The sequence below is a fragment of the Battus philenor genome, unplaced genomic scaffold, assembly GCF_028537555.1.
Source record: "Battus philenor isolate CCGP_79_NKW_IND1 unplaced genomic scaffold, ilBatPhil1.0.hap1 SCAF_25, whole genome shotgun sequence".
Lineage (NCBI taxonomy): Eukaryota > Metazoa > Arthropoda > Insecta > Lepidoptera > Papilionidae > Battus > Battus philenor.
The window spans coordinates 7868324-7890191 of record NW_027181688.1 but is presented as its reverse complement, the minus strand read 5'-3'; the positions used below and the strand labels follow the sequence as shown (position 1 = coordinate 7890191).

Here is a 21868-nt window from a genome sequence, read left to right as displayed (position 1 = left end):
GGCTATAGCTCATTTGTCACCAAAAAGGTTTAAAGTTATCACTCTGACATATGTTACATTTTTTTTTAATGAAACGTGACCAGCTAATAACTTCTGTCACCTAAGTGGGGATAGATAGTAAACAATAATTCATTTTAAAATGTAGTTAGCTGAATTTTTAAACGATTTTTCTTACTATATTATCATTACTTTATCTATTGTACCTGAAACCCTTGATCTTAATATTAGGTGTACTATAAAATATATGAAAGCAAATGAATATATTCACTCCTTAAAAGCGTTTGCACCTATGACAAATCAGCCTGTCTATAATAATAATATGATATTTTATATTCCTACAAGGTAACAGACACCTGGGTCAAAGGCTGTCACCAAAAAGAATGTCTCCATTGAAGCAGTCTCTCGGTAGAAAAATGTCACCTGGAAGACGTAGCCCTAATCGTGGCCATTCGCCAAGAGCATATGCAAGGTCAGTACATATTTAAAGAATCATCCTCCTCTGAGATAAAATGACTGTGTTCGAATGTCTATTCTAGGCGGAATGCTATTTCAGCTCTTGTTTCAGCTGTGTCTTTACTGCTGAACACAGGCAGTCCCCATAGCTTTCCAACCAAAGTCCAACGTCTTCCGATGACCTTAACAAAGACGTCTGTTTGCATTGTAGGCGGACGTCCGACGCGGCGCTTGTCTCCACTCCAGAACCGATCCCAGCTACCATCTCTTCTGCTAGCTAATGTTGAGCTATATCAGTTATTTTTGTACTTTTACCGTTCTTCTCATTTCTGACGGAATGCTTGTATTTGCAAAATTTCTATGGCTATTTCTATCCAAGAGAATAATATTACAAAGGGCTCCGGTGTTCGCAAAAAAAGTAGAGTAGTAAGAGCGCCATTTATTACGACGGAGTTCCATTGGGGCCTTCTTGGAGACGAGCCAGTTATAGAACAAAGCGCGTCGACGGTATTTTTAAGTGTCTTACAATGCGTTAGTGGGATTTGCAAATTCCGCGGGTTCGAGGGGCGCTAAGCCTAAAGCTTCTTTTAAGGTAGCGTAGTCCAAGGGGTCCCTGAAAAGCCTTAGCACAGACCGCTTCACATAGTTTTACGGGAATGAGAGGCCGACGAGAACTTGGCCGGACGCTCCATGATCATAATCGCGCTCTCGAGGGAACCTCGGCTTGGGCGGTCACACATAAATAATATCCGTATAGCATTCCGAAGCAAGGGCGCTCGAGGAGGTCGACTCTCGGGATAACCTATTACTACCACTTGCACACAGCAAGTGGCTGAAGTAACTCTAACAACGCGTCTATCTAGAATGTTTGGTGGTAGGCAAAACCCTGCACACGAGCCGACCTCGATTGTGAAATGTTTTGCAAGATATTTGTCTTGAGGTCATCGCGTTGTCCAGAGACTCGAGCGCTCGTCTCGGTCTCAGGACTGTGCGGCGTCAACGCGCTGGCGGATGTTCTAAGTGAGTGAGATTTCGCTCAAACCGTACCGATGATGTTGGCACGTGGCTTCATAGTTGTACGGTAGGAATGTAACTGTTCCGAGGAGGGCGGCAACGCAAAATGGTCCCAGTTTGTGGTAATAGCGAGAGTGCTGGGGGAGGTTCAGATTCCTCCGGGATATACATCGACACAGTACTAAGGAGCAAAAGTTGGGTAGATCTCCAAACGTACAGAGTACAACAACCGAAAAGGTTTTAGTGGGTCCTACCCACGACGTGATTGTATAAATGCTGATTTTTCAATAATCACTATATAATAAATTAATTACTTTGATTGTTTGCTGAGTCAACAATTAAGGGTTAGAAACGTACCTTTTTTGTTCCAAAAATTTTAGAAAGTAAGTTGTTAAAAGAGTGTCGTAGAAAGTTATATCATTTTTTCGTTCAAAGTTGGTGGAGATGTTTTATGAGATCAAAAAGTGAATGTGTATTTCTACTTTTATATTATTCAACAATATATGTATCTTATAAAATAAATGTTATTACAAAATACTAGAGTTTTTAGTTGAATGAAGTGCGTGGAACTTGGTTTACTGACTCATTTACGTTATAATATACATATAAATAGTAGCTGTTAAGTTTCAGACTCGCTATTCTCAGCAGATCAGTATTCCGAACCTGTAGTGGCTTACTAATAATAAATATAATTGATCATTCAAAAGTGCGTCTAATTGCGTACTTAAATAAAGGAATTTTTAATTTATCAAATATTTTTTGATCTAAATGAGAAGCCGTGATGTTTAAGATGACGATTTGTTTAATTTTTTTAATAATTTCACAAGGTACTCGCCATCTCAGACTGAAAAGCAAATGGATACTGTGCGTCAAGGATCTCAAAAGGACGTGAGGCCTGCATTTGTCCAGATATCCCAGGTTAGTGCACTAACTCTAATAGTTCTTAATAACCCTCTAAAATGTTAACAGTATCGATTAAAATAATCTTATTTATTTTAATTATTCTCTAGTATATCATAAGCACCCCGTTTCTGTAAACAATTGTTTCATGGGGCGAATGAAGACTTACAACAGAAATTGTAGTGGTGGAATGGCAGGTTGGGTAGGCTGCAGAATCGACAATCCAAACAAATAACCTAGATTAGAAACCAGGAAACCGAGAAGACTGAAGAATTCGCAGTGTCCTCAAGGCGATGCAGAAATATTTATGGGCAAATCCAACACCTTGTTTGTAATTTGATACAATTTAAAACTAAACATGAGCGAAAATTATAGTTGAGCGTAATAAAAAAAATGTATTTTACACATATTTACAGAGTAAATTACAGTTGAAGAGTGTAAATTACAGCTCTTTACAGCATAAATTACAGTTGAAGAGCGTAATGTAGAAAGTGTAAATTACTGATATATACACCGTAAATTACAGTTGAAGAGCGTAATGTAGTAAGTGTAAATTACTAATATGTACAAAGAAAATTACGGTTGAAGAGTGTAAATTACTGATATATACACCGTAAATTACAGTTGAAGAGTGTAAATTACTGATATTTATAGCGTAATTTACAGTTGAAGAGCGTAAGTTTGTGCCGTTATTGGGGAAATAATTTCCATATTATTAAAAGGATAGTGGTTGCTGGCAACAAAAAGGCATAAGAAGAAAAATATATATATATATTTAATTAATTAAGGGTAGTGGGCTGAAGGCCTGGTCTAATTTTGCACCGCAACTCGGTACTTCCCTGATGGTGGTAGTAGCCAGCCGCACGATCTTCCAGGCCTGGTCAGGCGGCAGCAAGTCGAGAGCAGGGAGCGCCGGTAGTTCACAGGATATGTCGGTTCCGGTGCAAGGTTATGTGAATTCAACCTCAAATAGTAGGTAATTTTAAGTGTAAAACTCACACCTTTGAATAAATGTCACAGTTATGATATAGATATATATAAGTATGTGTACAACTTGCTCCGCTAGCAGTAAAACACCGAGATAGCTTGCGATGAAGGAAGGGAAGAAGCTGAAAGCAGTTGATGTGATTGTTTACTGTCAGAACGGAGTTACAAAATGTAAAGCATGTAAAACAAGAATAGGAAAGATAAACAAATAAACAAATTGAAAAGTAATAATGAATACATATTGATTGAACTATGGACACAGACAAAATTTTGAGCTCTAACTTATAGATAAATGCTACATAATAATGATGATTTTATAATATTTGTTCAACACTTACCCTTTTGGGGTGCGAGGCGATGTAACGGTTGTGGCGTGAATTAAATATGGCCCAGAGAAAAAAAAGGACCAAGACGTGAATTTATAACGTAAATTCTTAATGGCTCCCCAGACCCCGGCGCGTGAGACGACACGTAGCTGGTGAACGCAACCGACACAAGGAGTGTGCGTCGGTGCGTGAGACGACACCTAGCTAGTGAACGCGACCGAGGCCAGGATCCTTCTGCCGAGCACTGTATACTGCTGTCGCTGGTGCCCGGGCGCATTGGAATTTTTGTTATAAAAACAAAGATCCGCTGAACCAAACGTTAATTTATTTGGATCTATTTTATCGTTCTGGAATGCAATTTTAAATAAATAGTATTTACATTACCGGTGGTCGGAAAGTGCTGGATTGCAAGCGGCTCCAACCAGTCCTGTTGGAAATGTATCAGAGAGGCCAATGCTAGACCTCCTTCAGTAGAAATTATGATATTGAATAATAAAAAACACAGTTTTGTACCTAATCCAGTAACGTGGACGGGTTATGCGAAGAAATGAGATGTACTCTATAAATAAAGATTATACAAGTGTGGTCGAAAATATTCTTAAGCGGGATCATCATAGCGAAGCGAAGTAATCAACACACCGTTATTTATTTTATTTACATCAACAATGTTTGGTAGAATTTATGTAATAAGTAATAAATCAAGTCCAAATAAACGATCAACTTTAAAGGACGTGGCTGCGTCACCATCACGGGGATTATGAAGAAATAGTTGTGATGAAAAAGGTCAAATTCACGATAAAAATATCGGATAGTAATCGTTAGAACTATTGTGTTTGGAAGGTTTAACGTATCATTTGTGCTAACCTGGCACTAGAAGTTTCGAAGAAGGAACAAGAAGAAATTTAAATATAGGTTCTTATTTCACTGTTTCCAGCTGTATTGACTTCGTATAAATGACATAGATAGAGAAAATATAATCAGTCTTGAGACTTAGGTTTTTGATGAGGTTTAAATGCGTGGTGAATGATTATCGAGTTGAGTAGACGATGGCATGGACGTGGTATGAGCATAGGTAAGAAACGATCAGACCGATTTTGATACAGTTGGCACATAGATCTTAATAGTAATTTAAAATGTCTTATTTTATATCATTAAGTAGCAACTAGAGTAAAAAAACATGAAGAAAAGCCACACAATGATGTTACAGGCAACGAAATAGTTGTCCTTGACCAATAAGATATTAAAATTGAGTGGGTTAAAAAATTTTTTATCTTTAAAGTTTCTGCCAAATATCTTGATGGAAAAGCCTGACTGTCATAGGAGAGGTTTTTGATGAGATACTGCCAATCGAATTTTTTGATTCAGGTGTGCACAACTTCATTTCCTTAGACTTTAGCTAATTGGATTATGGGCTAGATACATTTAAACAGAAATTTGTGGATGGACGAAATTTTCTTAGATTTTATCATCAGATGGGACAGAAATCTGATGGAGATCCCCAATCAATCTTCACGTATTTTCACTAAAAAGGTGTGGTGACATCCATTTTCTAGTATATTTTTTGATGTGATTATATTTTTTAAGCTTATTTTCAAAAGAACTTTGCCTCATATAGCCGTAGTTGCAAGAAATCCTTTTACGGATAAGATTTGTGTATCTTGTCGGTCATTTCTTAAGTGCGTTTTATGAAGACTTGCGCCTCAGTCGAAGAAGACAATATTGTGCTAACGGCTACCTAATATGTATTGTTGAAAAACAATATATCGGATATCAATGATTCCTCGATGCAACTATGTATTTTCATCAAGAGTTCAAGAACAAGTAACTCATCCGTCGTACCTCTATTTTGATATTCATCGCAATATGCGAAAGCAAGACTACGCTACGGGTAATTTTGTTGTTCAGTATACAGTAAAAATCTGCGTGTGCAAAACGCCAAGAGAGATGAGAAAGACATGACGTGAGATCGTAAAAAATCCTACCTCCACGACTGCTTCGCTAAATTGTGTAAAAATTAGAGGAGTAATAAAACTTTCGGGAAGTTTTTTTGTACATATGTATCGATCGTACGAATTTTAAATTTTGGATGCGTTGATCGTTGAATCCAAAATAGCTCAAATTAAGATTAAACAACATGAAGTTTTATATCTACTGGACTTTATAAGAATGATGAACAAGTACCAGAGTAAATCATAGCAAGTAATTGCTTTTTGCATTTGTATAAGGCCTATCCATCAGGATTACAGAAAAATACGAAAACAGTTCGAGATAATTTAGATCTTGTGTTCTAAATATTTGAAGGGGAACACACACCGTCTATTGGGACGGCGATATAAATTCATGTTTCATTTCTTTACAGATTTATATTTGTGTTTAATTTTCAAAATAATTTTCATTTACAGGCGCAAAATCAGCCTGTGTATTCAGGTGGATACTCTCCTAATTCCAGTAGCAACTATAAATATTCTTCCACTTCACGTCAAAGTGATCATCGGCCCTTGTGGCGAGACGGGAACAAGGTATATACGCCGCCAAAGAAGTTGGACGACGATGTCCGCGATGCCCGCGATGCCCGCGATACACCCCGAATACAGAAGCTCGACATGCCAAGACAAGATTATCCAAAAGCTCTATTAAGCCATCCTGAAACAAAAGTTCATTCTCAGCGTCGTATGTCTCGCTCCCCAAATCCAAGAGATCGCTCTCCTGTTAGAGATAATTACTCAAGACATTCTCCTTCGCTGACGTCACCTCGGCGCTCTTGGGCATTAGAAAAGCGCCGCAACGCCGACTACCATGACATACCTTCTCCTCCTTTGTGGCCCGAGCGTCAAGAAAACGCGTTTGCAAAACATAATCAAACACACGATGGAAGTAAAATCAGAACGTCTCGTTGGGGAAAACCGTATGAAGCCGAACCTGAGGAAGCTGTCCCGCGGAAAGAAGAATATGATAACCGTGACCGTGAAAATAGAAAGTATAACGTGAGCCCAAATAGATCTCACTGGGGCCCGCTACAAAGATCTTCGTTGCCGTTCAATGATCCGACAGACAGAGACTCGCCGCCTCTTCAATCAAGAACAGGTGATCGTTACACGCAAAAACTAAAAGATTCAAAATTTTCCCCGCGCGATGATTACAATGCACACCATCGCAAACAATTCCAAGGAGCACATGAACGGGAAGCGCGATTCGACCGACACGACCATAAAGACGCCGCCAGTAAACAGGAATTGAACGATGATTACCGATCGCAAATAAATGAAAGAAAAGAAAATCTGTATGTCGGAGACGAAAACCTTAACAGAGAATTAGAAGATGTTTTCAAGAGAGTCGCAAAATATACAACGAAAACTAATGAATATCTAACAAGAAAAAGCGAAAAACGAAGTTATCCTAGCGTTGACTATCGTCGTATGGAGCAAGAAGATGAAGAGGTGTACGCATTTGATAAGAGGAATAGTCGAGACGATGGACCGGGCCCTTCCAGCCACGGTTACTACGACGAGTCGATGTCAAGGTATAAACGCAATTTGGGAATACGTAATTTTGATCTGAACCCAAATATCCAATATAAAAGGGATAAAGCGGTCGACGAGATTACAGGAAAAATATTAATAAAGTTTGCGTCCGATCTTAAAGGAAAGGTGAGAGACGACGTTGAGGAACGATTAAAATTTACCGTAGAGAACATGATATTTGAAATGTATGGCGAGAAGGATGTTTCGTTTATAGAAATAGTTATAAAATTCGCGGACAAGTATAGCCTTAAAGACATGGAGAAAATATTTGATAATGTCATGTCGGAGTTTCCAACTGAAATCAGAAGGTCGAAGCGGTACGCTCCAGGTAAGAGTTTGTTTTCTTGTTTTCTTGCGTTCTACGAGTCTCCAATTGAGAATCGGTCGGTTTGCAGTTCCCTTTCCTGATTGTGGTTAAAATCTATACGAAGTGCATGTATGTTATATGTGGATAACAATTGTTTATATTCTGATACAATTATTACGATGCGTTGACCGAACCACTTATTTATGAGTATTGGTTATAACTGAAAAAATGTTTGACGGACATCTGTGTAAAAATTTTGTGTTTCATTTTTCGTTGTTTATGAATTGATTAGACATTTAAGGTGTAAATAAAAAATAGCGCACAGTTAATTGTATAGTTACGATATTCAGTATTATTTTATACACGTCAAGATATATGGCAGGCCTGGAGAAATTGGAACATCTAAGACATTTTTTTAAACGTACCTGTCTCTTGGAATTATGGTTATTGCAATATTGAAGTCTTTGCCAAATATATGTAAACGATATTCGAACTTTTACGGTAAGTTTCTAAAATATCTTTCTAGACTATATTAAACATTATGTGACAGCCCGTAAGAAATTGTCAAAGGGCTACATGTATCTCGCGAACCACGGTTTGCCGATTCCTGGTATATATGTATATGTATGTTAAGACAATTTAATATTTTTGTGTTTTTGCCTTATATTTTTCTTGTTTATTTCGTTTACTATTGTTATGGGTAAAGCGTACCCAATTTTTCCAATTACGAATAACTCATTTTATACGCTACGTATGTGGTCAAAAGTCACATTTGATTGCTTAAATTTTTAAATCGAATGTGCTCTTTCAGATGATGAACCACACGTCGCCTCCAAAATTGCTAGAAGTTCTCCTACTGCCGACTTGAAAAAAGGTAAATCAAAATAATCTTTAATTTTGTTAATATTATTGTGGTAAACTTTTTAATTTTTTTAATGTAGACCATAACGCCGTTTCGATTTTTACAGATGTTACACATTTACCCGTGCAGAGTAACCGTAAGTAATATTTAAATAAACGTATTATCTTTCATTGTAAATCTTTTGTCTGTCCATTGGTTGTTTGATTTTGAGGTTATATTAATAATACAGTTTCAGAGTGGAATGTAAGTATGATCGCGTCGCCGGTGGTGGTCCCGCAGAATCCTCTAATTGCGCCTCTCTCGATGATGCTCCCTGTGCCGTTTGCTATACCCACACTACCTCCTATTGAACCTATGCCACAACTTCAAGAAGGATTTATTTTTTATCTTTGTAAGGAAAACTTCCAGGCTTTCAATGAAACACAGGCAGCGGGATTAAGAGAATTTATTATAAAAAAAATAGTCCAAGAAACTCAGTTTAGTAACGGCTGGGCACCCGATTTAACTTTGAGGGGAGTACAGAACGAAATACGCTACGAAATCTGGACCAGTGATGAAAAATCGAGGGATTGGCTCATGGAATTAGATTTTAAAGATTTTACGTATTTCAACGTGATGATATACACGTCAGAAGAGGTTTGGTACGAACGTGCCGCCGTTTGGCTACCGAGCAACGATAAAAAGCATATTTTGACGCCTTTGGATAAATTGAAATTGCAGAACAGATTCATGGTAGGTGTTAACATTAATTTGTGGAAACTAGTTAAACAAATAGTCACTGTTAACGGAACAAGATTGTATGTTGATATACCACCTTCATCGGCCCGCGCCCTGAGACATCATAATATGTCTTTAAGCTACGAGCTACAGAAAGTTCAAGTATTCCTGAGAGCGGAGGCAGTTGATAAAAATGCATTTGACGCCGGCCTTAAGGAAACCTCTTTAACCGTTGTCCCTGAATCATGCAAACAACACAAAGCCATGCCGGCAATTAACAGCCAGGATTCGAACATCGTCAAAATTTGTCTATCCAACAACACCATAAACCTCGCTCTCGCGCGGCGAGTAAAAGACTTATTGATACGACAGATTTATAAATATATTCAAGAAGGCGGAAGGAGCAGAACGGACTTCCTCAAATACGGATACTGCAAACCGGGTTATTTTTGCGTAATTCCAGAAAACGAAGAGACTGCGAAATGGATTAATGACATTACCATCGGTAAAATAAATGGACAAATGATCAATATCCTCGGAGGCCCTCACGTCAATACAAAATACTTTACGTTAACGTCTTTATTGCCATGTGAGCAAAATTTGACCCCAAAAAAAGTCCTAGAAAAACTTAAGACAAGCAACCGGGGAGTCAATGGCCTCAAATTTAATTTGTGGAAGAAAGGTCATCTCGACAAAACTAATGAAAATAGGAAATTGTGCTATCACGTCGATGTTGACATAGACTCAGCCGAAGCCATTATGCAAAATCGTTTTTTTCTAGATTATTCTCACGAAAGTCGCAGTGAAACTATTTTTATAAATTTTAAAGTTTCCAACTCAAAACTGTCAGAAATCATTGATAAGTGCAGGGCTGAAAACACTGACACTGTAGCCGTAACCAATATGGATATATCATCCGATGAGGAAGAAGACGTCATTTGTCTTGATTGACTCTGAAGTATAGGATAGTTGTAAACCTAGATTAATTAACTGTTAGACGTGTATCTCTATATTATATTTGCATATTAAATTAAAAACAAAACTCGGTATTTCTTACTAACCTACCTACACTTTATAACAGGTATAACAGGTTGGTTCAATTCCAAAATTTCGTTCTGGAGACTACTATTTCAGCAAACAGGCGATTTACAATCAAGATTTTTTTCTATTAGCTACTTTCAAAATTTAGTTGGACCCCTGACATTTCCACCATATTTGCGAAACTTAACTCAAACTTTCGTCCCTTTGTACGTGTGAACAAATGTCATGGACAGAAGCAACGCTTTACTCACTCACATTTTACTGAATATGGAATATGCATATTCTTTCTAGTACGATCCTCAAAATATTAGCTGCTTACATAGGTGAAGCCAAGCCAATATACTATTACTACAATCAGATAAATTATCGTGGATTCCCGCTTATGAATTGTGAACTCTCACTTTTTTGCCAATCCATTGTAGTCTCCCGTAGATCCCCGCGGTCCACCTGGACCACTTCGGAAACTGAGATTGTACAAATTAGAAGTTATACATTATACAAATGTTTAAAGGTTTTGAAAATCTGTCTCGTAATTTGGAGTGATATAAATATTTCGATTAATTTGACTTTTAAGTTCTTGTAAAAATTTTGTTCCGCGCGGTGGATTGCTAGATATTATGATCCGTTGAAACAAAGACAAACTTTAGTACAGTTCGGAAATAAATACCACACATTTACTGCAGTTCAAAAAATTCGATTATTGATGGTAATGGTCTTGCGCAGGGGTGAGCAATCTTCATCAACGGGCCAATTTAAATTTTTAATTTTTTTGGCGGGTCGCACCTCATGTAACACTTATTAATGATGTACAAAACTTTGTTTATTGTAAACATTACGACAATAAAGAGAAAAATTAAAAAAAAAATCTAAAGTTTTCATTTACAAGATTCAATGCAAACAAATCGCGCAGACGCGACGCTTTCGTAATGCACGTTTAAACAAGCCGCTGTGCAAGTAACTCGTCACAAACAAATTGTTTCGCTTTAGTATGTATTACCATTTTATTATTTTATCGACTTTTCCTATTAATACATTGTTATAAAATGAATTATAACAATGTATTAATAGGAAAAGTCGATAAAATAATTTAAATTTTCAAAATCTTTGGTCGCATAAACATGTCAAAAGAGCCGCAAGCGGCCCGCAGGGGTCTATGACAACCTGCAAGGGGTCTACGTCAGCGAAAAAAAATTTGGGGGTCTATGAAATGAAAATGGGGGTTCACAGACTGGACATCATTAGCCGAGGAGATTTAAGATTAACTCTTACAAAATTGACGCCAAATGTTGATAATTTATTATTAAAGCATCAGTTTCATCCTTCTCACTAAAAATATTGACTTATTGCTTATGTTATTTTTTTTTTGTTGATTTAATGTTTATTAAATGTTACGTATATTTTACATAACTGATAAAAAATTTTATTTTGAGTAGTTTTTATTTAAATTCAATTAATAAACGTACAAATTAACATGTATTTTTACTTTAAGTTCTTAACACTAAACTTCACTACAGTTAGAAATTGACAGGATATCAATATCAGGTAAGTAGGGGGTCTACCCAACACGGAAAAACATGGCAAGGGGTCTACGACACAAAAAAGTTTGGGGAATTCTTATTTAGACTATCATTCGATGCGAGTTTTGCATTTACCTTCAGGGTGACAAACAGAGCGGATCGGTTCGATGAATTGCTCTTGATGGAGTTGCAGGTAATATTGCTACTATGGAAGTCGTTGGCATTGAAAGAGGAAATAGTATAAATAATTCCAGCAACACTTCTATCTTTACGGGAGACCATAGGGTAAACGATGTGTCTCAACTGCATGTGATGATAATTTTTTAATGTGTTTCAGTTTTAATAATTCAAAAGATACAATTACTTCGCAGATGAATTTACATATCGTTTCTCAGCGAAATCGAAGATGAAAGTTACGATGTAGTACTAAAGGTAAGCATTGAAATTTATGTCCAAAATTTTCAATTTTGAAACCATGTTAATTTTACTGCAGATTTAATAAATTTGCACATTTATGTATTAGCAGTCGACCAGTCGGATCTTCAAAGCTCACTTGTGGTTTGTATGATTTTTCCGTTGATGCTTCTTACATTTCGCCGTCTGTGTCAATACTTTCAAGAGAAGGTGAAATTATTTTCAATTCCCGCTGTATGGTGATGACGACGTAATGTGCAGTTCTACAAAGTTGATCATCGGTCGCTCTATTGAGAATAACTTCCATGTTTGGGGTCTACGTCCCACTTTGGTGGCAATTGTCTGTCTGAGGTAATAAGTTCAAATTAAATTTAGGGATAGTTAATGTGTGTGTGAATGGGTTCAAAAGTGGTCGGGAAATCGGTTTCAGATCAACAACCGTCTATTGTATTGGTGTGGTAGTCAAAAGCAATCTACGTAACATCAGCAGTTATTACAACAATTGAAAGTTTTTGGTCGAAATTTATTTAGCTCTCAATGTTTACCTTGTAGGTCGTTTACAACTATTATATTATTATTACATAATAATACGAAACCAATGAAATCAATGTCGTTTAATTGTTGAATACTGTCAAAAGGTAAAGAAATATGATGGAATTGTTTTAACAGGTTGTCAAATATCTCCCTTCCGCTTTTTTGCTCTTTATTCAATGCTTTATAAAAAGTGTTACAGTGATCGGATTTAGTTCAAATATGCGCCGTTTTGTTCGATAATCTGTTTCCATCTAGACGGCAACTTCATAATACCTCCCTCGTAGAAGCCCCCTCCTTATTTGCGAAGAACTCGGACAGCCACTTTTCACAACCTCTTTTGAGTTTAACTTTACACCACCAAGGGCGTTCGCCATGGACAGGAACAGGTGGTAATCACTCGGCGCTATGTCCGGGCTATATGGTGGATGTGTTAAAACCTCCCATCCGAGCTCCCGTAGCTTCTGACGAGTCATCAACGAAGTGTGTGGTCTGGCGTTGTCCTGGTGGAACACTACACCCTTCCTGTTGGCCAATTCTGGACGCTTCTGGTCGATCATCTGCTTCAAGCGGTCCAGTTGTTCGCAGTAGATGGTAGAATTAGGCGTCTGGCCATATGGGAGCAGCTCATAGTGGATGATTCCCTTCCAATCCCACCAAACACACAGCAAAACCTTCCTGGCCGTCAATCCCGGCTTGGCCACTGTTTGGGACGATTCACCGGCCTTCGACAACGACCTTTTTCGCTTGATATTGTCGTATGTGATCCATTTTTCGTCGCCAGTCACCATCCGCTTCAAGAATGGGTCGAGTTCGTTCCGTTTCAGCAGCATATCGCAGGCGTTGATTCGGTCCAGAAGGTTTTTTTGCGTCAAATCATGCGGCACCCAAACATCAAGCTTTTTTTTGTATCCAGCCTTCTGTAGATGGTTTAAAATGGTTTGGTGACTAACTCCCACCTCCTGGGCGATGTCACGAGATGCCACATGCCGGTCTAACTCGATGTAGTCCATGATTTGATCGGTATTTGTCGTCACAGGTCTTCCGCCGGCTGGCTTATCCATGGTGTCGTTTACTCCGGCTCTGAATCGTCGAAACCATTCCTCCGCGGTTCGAAGTGATAAAGTACCATCCCCCAAAACACCATTAATCTCACGGAACGTTTCTCTAGCGGATTTGCCTTTAACGAAGGAAAACTTTAAAATAGCTCGAATTTCGGCATTAGTGAACTCCATGTTTACACGTCTATAACTGTTGAACGCAATATCCAAACTAATCATGCATAGCGTCGTTTTGTAGGTTATGTCAAGACCTTTCAAATTATGTATAGTATTGCCAGATACGAGCTCTGTAGCGCTTTGTACATAGCCGCGAAATTCAAAAGACAAAAAGGCGGAAGGGAGATATTTGACAACCTATTATATGCATCTTCATCATAGTTTGTATTGAAAGGTTACTTTCCATGTCCAGCAAAATATCTCTGAACTACCCCAAAATAATAACAGGAACAGTAAATAAGGTAACGATAACATAGTAAAAAGAAGCTATTTGAATATTCAAATTACATTAATTATTGTTAACTTTCTATCCTTACAGACCTTGTAGTACCCAACCACCTAAAGAGTGATCACTTTATAGAGGGTAAAATATGCATAAAGGCTAAACTAAAACTTTTTGCTACCAAATGAGCTATTCACGCCATTAAAGTTTTTACATCTTTGAACAATCACATCTGTGTAAACCCGGATGATTTCTTGTGCTATCTACATCAAAATGTGCTTGTAATATTTATATCAAATGTGATAAAAAACAAAAATCAGTCATGAGACCAATCATCTTGCTATTGTTCAAAAATAATAACACTTGTTGTCTTAAACATAAGGTTACGTCATTGTAACTTCTTGTTCTTTCTTGTCTATTACAGGACTGAAAGGACCCATGTTAAACTTGAGAAATGAAGCTCCAGTAAGAAAGTTTGTACCAGTAAAAAGAGTGATTCCTATGAATAGGGAAGAACATGTGAGAAAATTTGGTCCTGTAACTAGAGATGGGTCAGTGAAAACGTTCGATCCGGTTAACAGGGGCATGTCAGTAAAAACATTTGTTCCAACAAAAAGAAACTTTCCTTTCAAAAAGCATGGTTCGGTAGGTGGAGGTGTCTCAGTAAAAAGTCTCGCCTCGACTGGAGGCGGAATAGTCAAAAGAATTGCACCAAGTGTTAACCGTGAGCTGTTTAAGAAAATCGATCCAATAAATAAAGCGGTGGCAGTTAAGAAGAGAGTTCCAGTGAATGAACAAACTACAAAAAGCATTGAAGTCAAAACAACAGATCCTGCAAAAAATGCGGTCAAAACGACAGTTCCTGTTAAGGAAGTCTGCCCTCCGCCCGGTGCTTCTAATACAGCAGTTAAAGCAGGTAAAGACATTTAAAATGAACGTAAGAAAAGTATTGACACTTCGTTTTTAGATAAAAATCACTACACATTAACTTAACAGCTTTCTCAAAAGAACGGCACTCTATAATGTTCGCCACACAGCTCTTGTTAGACCTTTCCTTCGGCGACACTAATGCAGGCTTTTATAAGTTATGTCCGCATTGCTGATTTTTTAAGATTATCCTACATTAATAATCTAATTCCTATCCTACACCAATAAATTAAAAGGGAACTCTGTTAGATTTATCGGGAGGCACAAATACACCTTCAAAGATAAGTATCTGACTCGCGAGCGGTAGGTAGGCTCCCTTGATCTAGTATATAGTTATTTTATTATAAATGTATTATTAGTAATTAAAATCTTAATATTTATATACTAATTTACAACCACTTCTGCCACTAAATAACTACTCACTCCATTTTCCTTTGGTAACCAAGTTTTTCAATGATTGTCTAAAAGGAATACTACATACCATACAGCGCTTATTCAGATTTTCTATACAGGGCCAGCGACCGTCGTTAAAGAACAATCGAAAGAAGACAGAAAAGATGTGCCTTCCACGGAGGATCGCCTGAAGCTAACTCCGCAAAAGACAGGTGTCATTCAATCTAAAGTGGAAAAGAAGGTGGTAAATTTGTGTATACCGTATTACTTATTATGTTTCAAAATAGACTTTACTATTTTAATACCAAAATATTATAAATATTACGTTTAATTTTATCATGGGACTTTAGATACTGTCCTAAATTATTTTAATTAATTAAAAAGAAAAAAAAATCGAATTAAAATAATCTTTACTGAATGTTATGACGCAATGTCCGAAGGCGAAGATCTTTGACCAGTATGTGATGCCAGTCATGGTTAATGGCTTTGGGACTTGGTCGTTTATGTTGGGCCGCATAAGAAGGCTCGAGGTCTATAAACTGCTGAAGGAAATAGGCCTGTGAAAAGTGTACCAGTATCATTTAATATTTGGTAACAGAGAGAACACCGATCGGTGAAGGTAAATGACAATGCATTGAAAGCACCAGGACCTGCCCTCTTTGAACCTGCTAGGCGGAATGTCAGCCCCGAGCACTATACCCATACGGTGACTTCATAGAATGGACGCCCTTTTCCACATGAAATTAAATTCTTAATGGTTTCTTATGGTCATAAAGAAATATTATAATCTTGTTTTTAATGAAAAAAAATTTGTCTAGGTTTTGCAAGAAGCCCGTCAAGCTCCGACTACAGAAGAAAACAAACCAATCGTTGATAAAATGAAAAATGAAGCTGGGGACGCATCGAAAAAAGTTAGTCACGCATTCATTTATGCTATTCTAAGTTTTGATGGATAAGTTGTCTCTATACAGGGTGATCGATTATAGGTCTAAAACCTTTAAAGCGGTGAATATATAGCTCATTTGCCTGCAAAAAGGTTAAAGCTTTATTAATACATATTTCCAATCGTCCAGTATAAAATGATCCATCTGAAATTTGTTGTTTCTTTGTTTTCATTGCAACTCGACGTGCCAATAACTTCTCACAGTGCTCTTTTGGTTTTTGGCTGTTTTTTGTTCTAAAAGTTGACGTCGGGTTATTGCAAATTGTTGTATATAAAAGCACCTCTCGGTTATGTCGGAATAAATTAATTAATACGAATCGACGAAGTCGCATCATTTATATTACTCATAAGGCAATATATATCTTGTGCCGGTATTGATGAGCAATTAATGAGATATGATAGAAACGATTGTTCGAATTTTCTTTAATTCACAAGCTGTACTTTTAAATCAACTAATGAATTAGACTTTCTAGTATTTTTTTATGGATTTTCAAATCGTCATCTTAACAGTTACGTCTCATTTCAGTTGCCCGGCTCAAACAAAAGCGAGAAACCGGCGATCGTACCAGACTCTTTGTTCGTAAAGGTATTGTTCAATTTAAATTACTTCTTTTCAGCCGATAGACGCCCACTGCAAGGCATTGAACTCCCAAAGATCTCCACGATGACCAGTCCTGTGATGCCCGCATGCAGCGTTTTTCACGATTTTAACTATATCGTCGGTCCACCTAATGGGGGGAGGCGAAACCATACCGCGTCTACCGGCACATAGTCGCCACTTCCGGCCCCATCCACCGTCGACTGCACGAGCGATGTACCTTGCCCACTGCCAATTCAGACGAGCAATTTTTTCAAGCTACGTCCCTAATTTGATTTCTTTATGTTCTTATTTCTGATTCGATCTCGCAGCGAAACTCCATAGCTTCCTCCATTGCTATCTGGATGACCTTGAGTCTACTTAAGAGGTCAGTCGTAAGCAACCACTTCTCAGATCCGTATGTCATCAATCTTACCTTCGAGCTTGGTTATTATAAGGTCTAAATAAAACGCTTTCAATGCTCTGCTACGCCAAACTCGAGGTATTTTTAAATGACAACCCGCAAAAACAAGGTTTATGACTAATTTGTGTTACAGTGATGACTTACGGCACTAAAACATGGACCATGTTTAGTGTTTCTGAGTCTCATTGACATGTTCACAGTCGTTCAATGAGGCTGTGCTCGGGATATCTCTGACAGATCAAATCAGGATTGAGCTGTATACAAATAAAAGTAACCGACTTAGCCCAGCAGATTACCAAGTTAAAAAAGTGGAAATGAGTGGAATGAGCAGGCCACATATCTCACAAAACTTATCGCCGTTGGGCATTAATATTCTGAAATGGACCGCACCGTGGTACTAGCACCCACCAAGTTGACGGAGGTCCTTGTTAATGTCGGCAGACGCTGGATGCATGCTGCTTCCAACCGATCTTATAATTTATCGGCGAGGCCTGTGTCCAGTTGTGGACTTTTTATGACAGAAATGCTGATGAATGCGCAAGCAATATTTGTTAATGACAAAGTCTGTGTAAAATGTCTTACACAGCCAATACATATATCTTTAGATAGATTCTTACCGAAACAATACTCATCGCCGAAGTCCGGTACAAATGGAGTAATACAGTGTGCGACAAACTGCCCAAAAAGTCAAGATTCTTTCTAGTAAGGGACACGGCACATAAAGGAGGAGCTCCTTTGTGAAATAACTCGTTTATTTTGATTAGCATAATATATTAATTCGTTTTTTTTTTCAGATATATTTCACAAAACGACCAGCTGCAGGAAGTCTGACTGAATTTATTAAGAAATATAATTTACAAACCTTTAAACGCGTTGATCAAGGTGCGGACGTGTTCGCTGCACAGCTGTGCAATAAAAATGACTTTGATCGCATTTGTAACGCTAAAGAAATTTATTGCGGTGAGTATTTATTTATTCATTAATTAAAATCGAAAAACTTGCAGCTTGATTAAATAATAATAAGAGAACATACGAAAATACTGCAATGTCTGAACACGGTGAGTGTTGCCGGTATAACCCACGCATCTCAGACATGGTTGCTTACTGTAGGCCTTATAAGGAAGTTCACCCTGATACAAGATCACCCTGAGAGCAGTGGAGAGGGCTAAAGATCGAATCAGAAATGAGGTAATTTGCAGAAGAACCAAGGCCTTAAATTATAAAAAATATGAGCTTAGTATGAAAATTATAAATAAACAGTATACTGTTATTCTGTCAGTAAAATAAATAGACAAATCTTTTTTTTTTACATTTATTTTAAAAATTCTATCTACGCTGACTCGCCAATCATTGGAATAAAAAAAATTGAATTGTTTTTAAATGATTAAAGTAAAATTGAAAGTCCTTTAAAAGTTAAAATTATGTGTCTATGAAATATATTTAGATATATCTAAATTTTACCTCATAATTCTTTTATCAGCACCAGAATTTTTATTCAAAAAATTAACTATTTGTAGATGAGAAATAGTAGTATCATAAAAGTCTAATTCGAGCTAGATATATGCGTCTCCTATAGATTTCTTTAGGACTGATATATCTTAAACTAAGCTCTGATTAGCTTACTCCTGTGACTTACCTTGGTACAATTGTGAGGGACATTGGCACCTTTCGTAGGAGACCTCTAATATACAGAGGATCACATGAGAACTTTAAGTAGAAATTGTAACCAGCATTCTCACAAAGTATTTAGAGTGAGCGGGAAAAATAATTTAAAAAGTTATTTAAGTAAAATATAAACGATTTTTTATATGAGTCTTCAGAGCCAACTGAATAAAATTGATAAATGTGAAGGATTTTTGATAAATCAATTTTCTAAATAATACCTTTTCCTTCAGATATTTTTGAATAATTATTATCATTATATCTGTATGACACATAAGGTGATTGGTTATAGGTGTAAAAGTTTTAAAATGATGTGTATTTGTATCCTTGTCTGTCAGTAAAGGGCTTTAAAAAGCTTTTGCACCTATTTCCAACCATCATAAACATTTTCAAGTTTGTATTGTCATTGTTTTGCACTATTATGTCTATAATATCTAGCATGTAATCATAAAAAGTTACGCCATTAATAAATATTCTTTATACTTTCTTGCATGTACAAAGGTTTCGATTCATTTTCCATACAAGAGGCCGATAATTCCAAGTAGTACAAGGTCCGCAGAGGCAGATATTAAGCAATGAATAAATTTAATATGCAGTAATCCAAATTTTCAGAATCTTTTTTTACGTTATCATATGTTATTTGTTATTTAATTGTTATTGATTTTTTCCCCTTTAAAGCTTTTTCATCTATAACCTTGTATATTTAATATATTATTGGATAAGATCAAACATGTTTATAAAGATAAACTAGAAAATGTGCTTATGGTCCCAATTTTGACCTTCAAAGAGTTAACAGAAGTTTAAATTTGAAAAATAAACTCAAGGTCCATTTCGATTTCGTATTTCTTGTACAAACATATTAAGTGATATCCAAGAGACACTATTGCCAGCCGGTGAAGTACTATTTCAAAACAAAAAGATAATAAAATAATGCAATCTATGGCAATAAATTATGCTTATCCTTTCACAGGTGAAGTTAAAGTAACGGTGAAGCCATGCTATAAATTCTCATTGCAACCACAACAAAAAACTACTTTAAGTAAGAATTCCGAAGGACAACCGCCTATGAAAGCAAACTGTGTAGAAGACAATAAAGAAAAACCAATAAAAGAAACCAGTCAACATGAGAAACCTAAAGAAAATCAAATAGAAAAGACAAACCAAGCGACTCGCTTACCTTCAACAGTTGAAACTGGAACTCCTAAAAACACACAAATTGTAAAAAACATAATTACAGATACAAAAACCAAATCTGAACCTAAAATGGGCATTCCGAAATTATCAACTGAAAAGAACGAAACGTTTGAATCCGAAGATACTGCACCTAACACGTCACAAAGAAGTAAAACAAGCAATGTGTTAGAATCTAAAATTACGGAAGACAGAAGTGCAGATGTGCAAATGGAAACAAAACCAAAATTGAACAAAAAGCTTGGTGATCTAATTACATCACATGACACAGTTGAGGAGGACGATGTAACGGACAGCTATGATATACTCTCCTTAATTTCTGACGGGATCGTTTTAGACGAGTGCTAAACAAAGATTTATGAAAAAATACTAGTTGTTACTCTGTAACTTTATTCAATAAAATATGTTTTAACTAATTTTTTACTTTATTTCTTAAAATTCTGTGACAGGAGGCAAAAAAGAATCTTAAAATAATTTACAATATTCCTTTACTATAAAATTTTGCTGAAAATTACATGTGATATTGTAGATTTTTCCTTATTTCGGTTTTTCCTTTGTGTCAACAATTCCTTCCTCCACCTGAAAACAAAAAAAAATATCTAAAGCATTTTAACTATATATTTAATATATTTTTCTGAAAATAAATTCATACTCTAATTAGAAACTACTCGAATAGTGACAAACCAATGTCAAGAAAGATATGTTCACTTTCAATGTGACATGTCGTATGCTAAAATAATTATTATTATCATCAAGTCAGCTGATTGACGCCCGCTGTAAGAAATAGGTCTTTCCAAAAGATCGCCACGATAACTGATTCCGCGCTCCGTATCCAGCGAATCTTCTGGCAATTCTTCGAGCTGCGTGGTAGGTGTTAAAATAATCCTTTATCTAATTATTGCACCAGTGCAGCGTCTATTATTTTTAGCCAACAATAGTGCCCATCCATCATTATTAAATTCCAATATTTTCCGCATGAGTTTTAAAACCTTACGCAGGATCATTTTTTTTCAGTAACCTTACTATATAAGTGGACTTGTTATTGACAAAATTCATCTAGCTAGGCATTACAACAATATATTTTAAAAAAAATAATAAAATGTTCAAAACGTTCGCTGAATAAATTACAATATCCGAAAATACTTCGTTAAATATAGGCAAATGACTATAACGCGAGTTCATCGCACCACTACTATACTCGGTATACTATAAATACAACAGAAAATATGTTAATGAAAAAATGTACTTTAATTTCTACTTAACGTGACATTTATTACCAAATCAAAGTACAAATTATGCTTTACCAAAAGATAATTATTTAATAAATTATATTTGTAACTATTCTATTGGGTTTCCGGAAAAGGTTGTGCCGATTTTGAGATACTACTCGTATACAAACAAAATTTAAAAGACGGTATATTCTTGTTAGGGAAAAAAAAGTTTATTTTTTACTAATGTGACTTTTACTTATAAAACTGTTGTTGAAAGCGCAAGCATAAATAAAATATTTCTGCGGAAATGGCTGCACTGAGATATTCAATATTGATAACAAAATACATAATAAGGTAAACTTAAAAATTTTTGAGTTTATTAATAATTTGACTAATTGCTTTTGTACAAAATCGACACGAACTTTCTGGATAACCAAATTTTGAACGTAA

The 21868-nt window shown here is 36.4% G+C and overlaps 1 protein-coding gene across 5 annotated transcripts in view; it reads left to right on the top strand.

Annotated features, from left to right (window-relative positions):
* LOC137925027 (uncharacterized) overlaps window positions 1-20635 on the top strand; it is a 30072-nt gene extending 9437 nt beyond the window's left edge. Inside the window, exons 8-18 of one of the 5 annotated variants that reach the window (XM_068768456.1) lie at window positions 343-469; window positions 2295-2385; window positions 6083-7529; window positions 8320-8382; window positions 8477-8506; window positions 14515-15006; window positions 15530-15651; window positions 16229-16321; window positions 16880-16939; window positions 18149-18314; window positions 19987-20635. In XM_068768456.1, coding sequence (XP_068624557.1) covers window positions 343-469; window positions 2295-2385; window positions 6083-7529; window positions 8320-8382; window positions 8477-8506; window positions 14515-15006; window positions 15530-15651; window positions 16229-16321; window positions 16880-16939; window positions 18149-18314; window positions 19987-20555 — 3260 coding nt within the window. In that variant the 3' untranslated portion in view covers window positions 20556-20635. Of the gene's footprint in view, window positions 1-342; window positions 470-2294; window positions 2386-6082; window positions 7530-8319; window positions 8383-8476; window positions 8507-8599; window positions 11128-14514; window positions 15007-15529; window positions 15655-16228; window positions 16322-16879; window positions 16940-18148; window positions 18315-19986 lie in introns of those variants that run through there. The other 4 variants (XM_068768455.1, XM_068768457.1, XM_068768459.1 and 1 more) reach the window with 4 other exon arrangements.
* Window positions 20636-21868: the final 1233 nt, after the last annotated feature.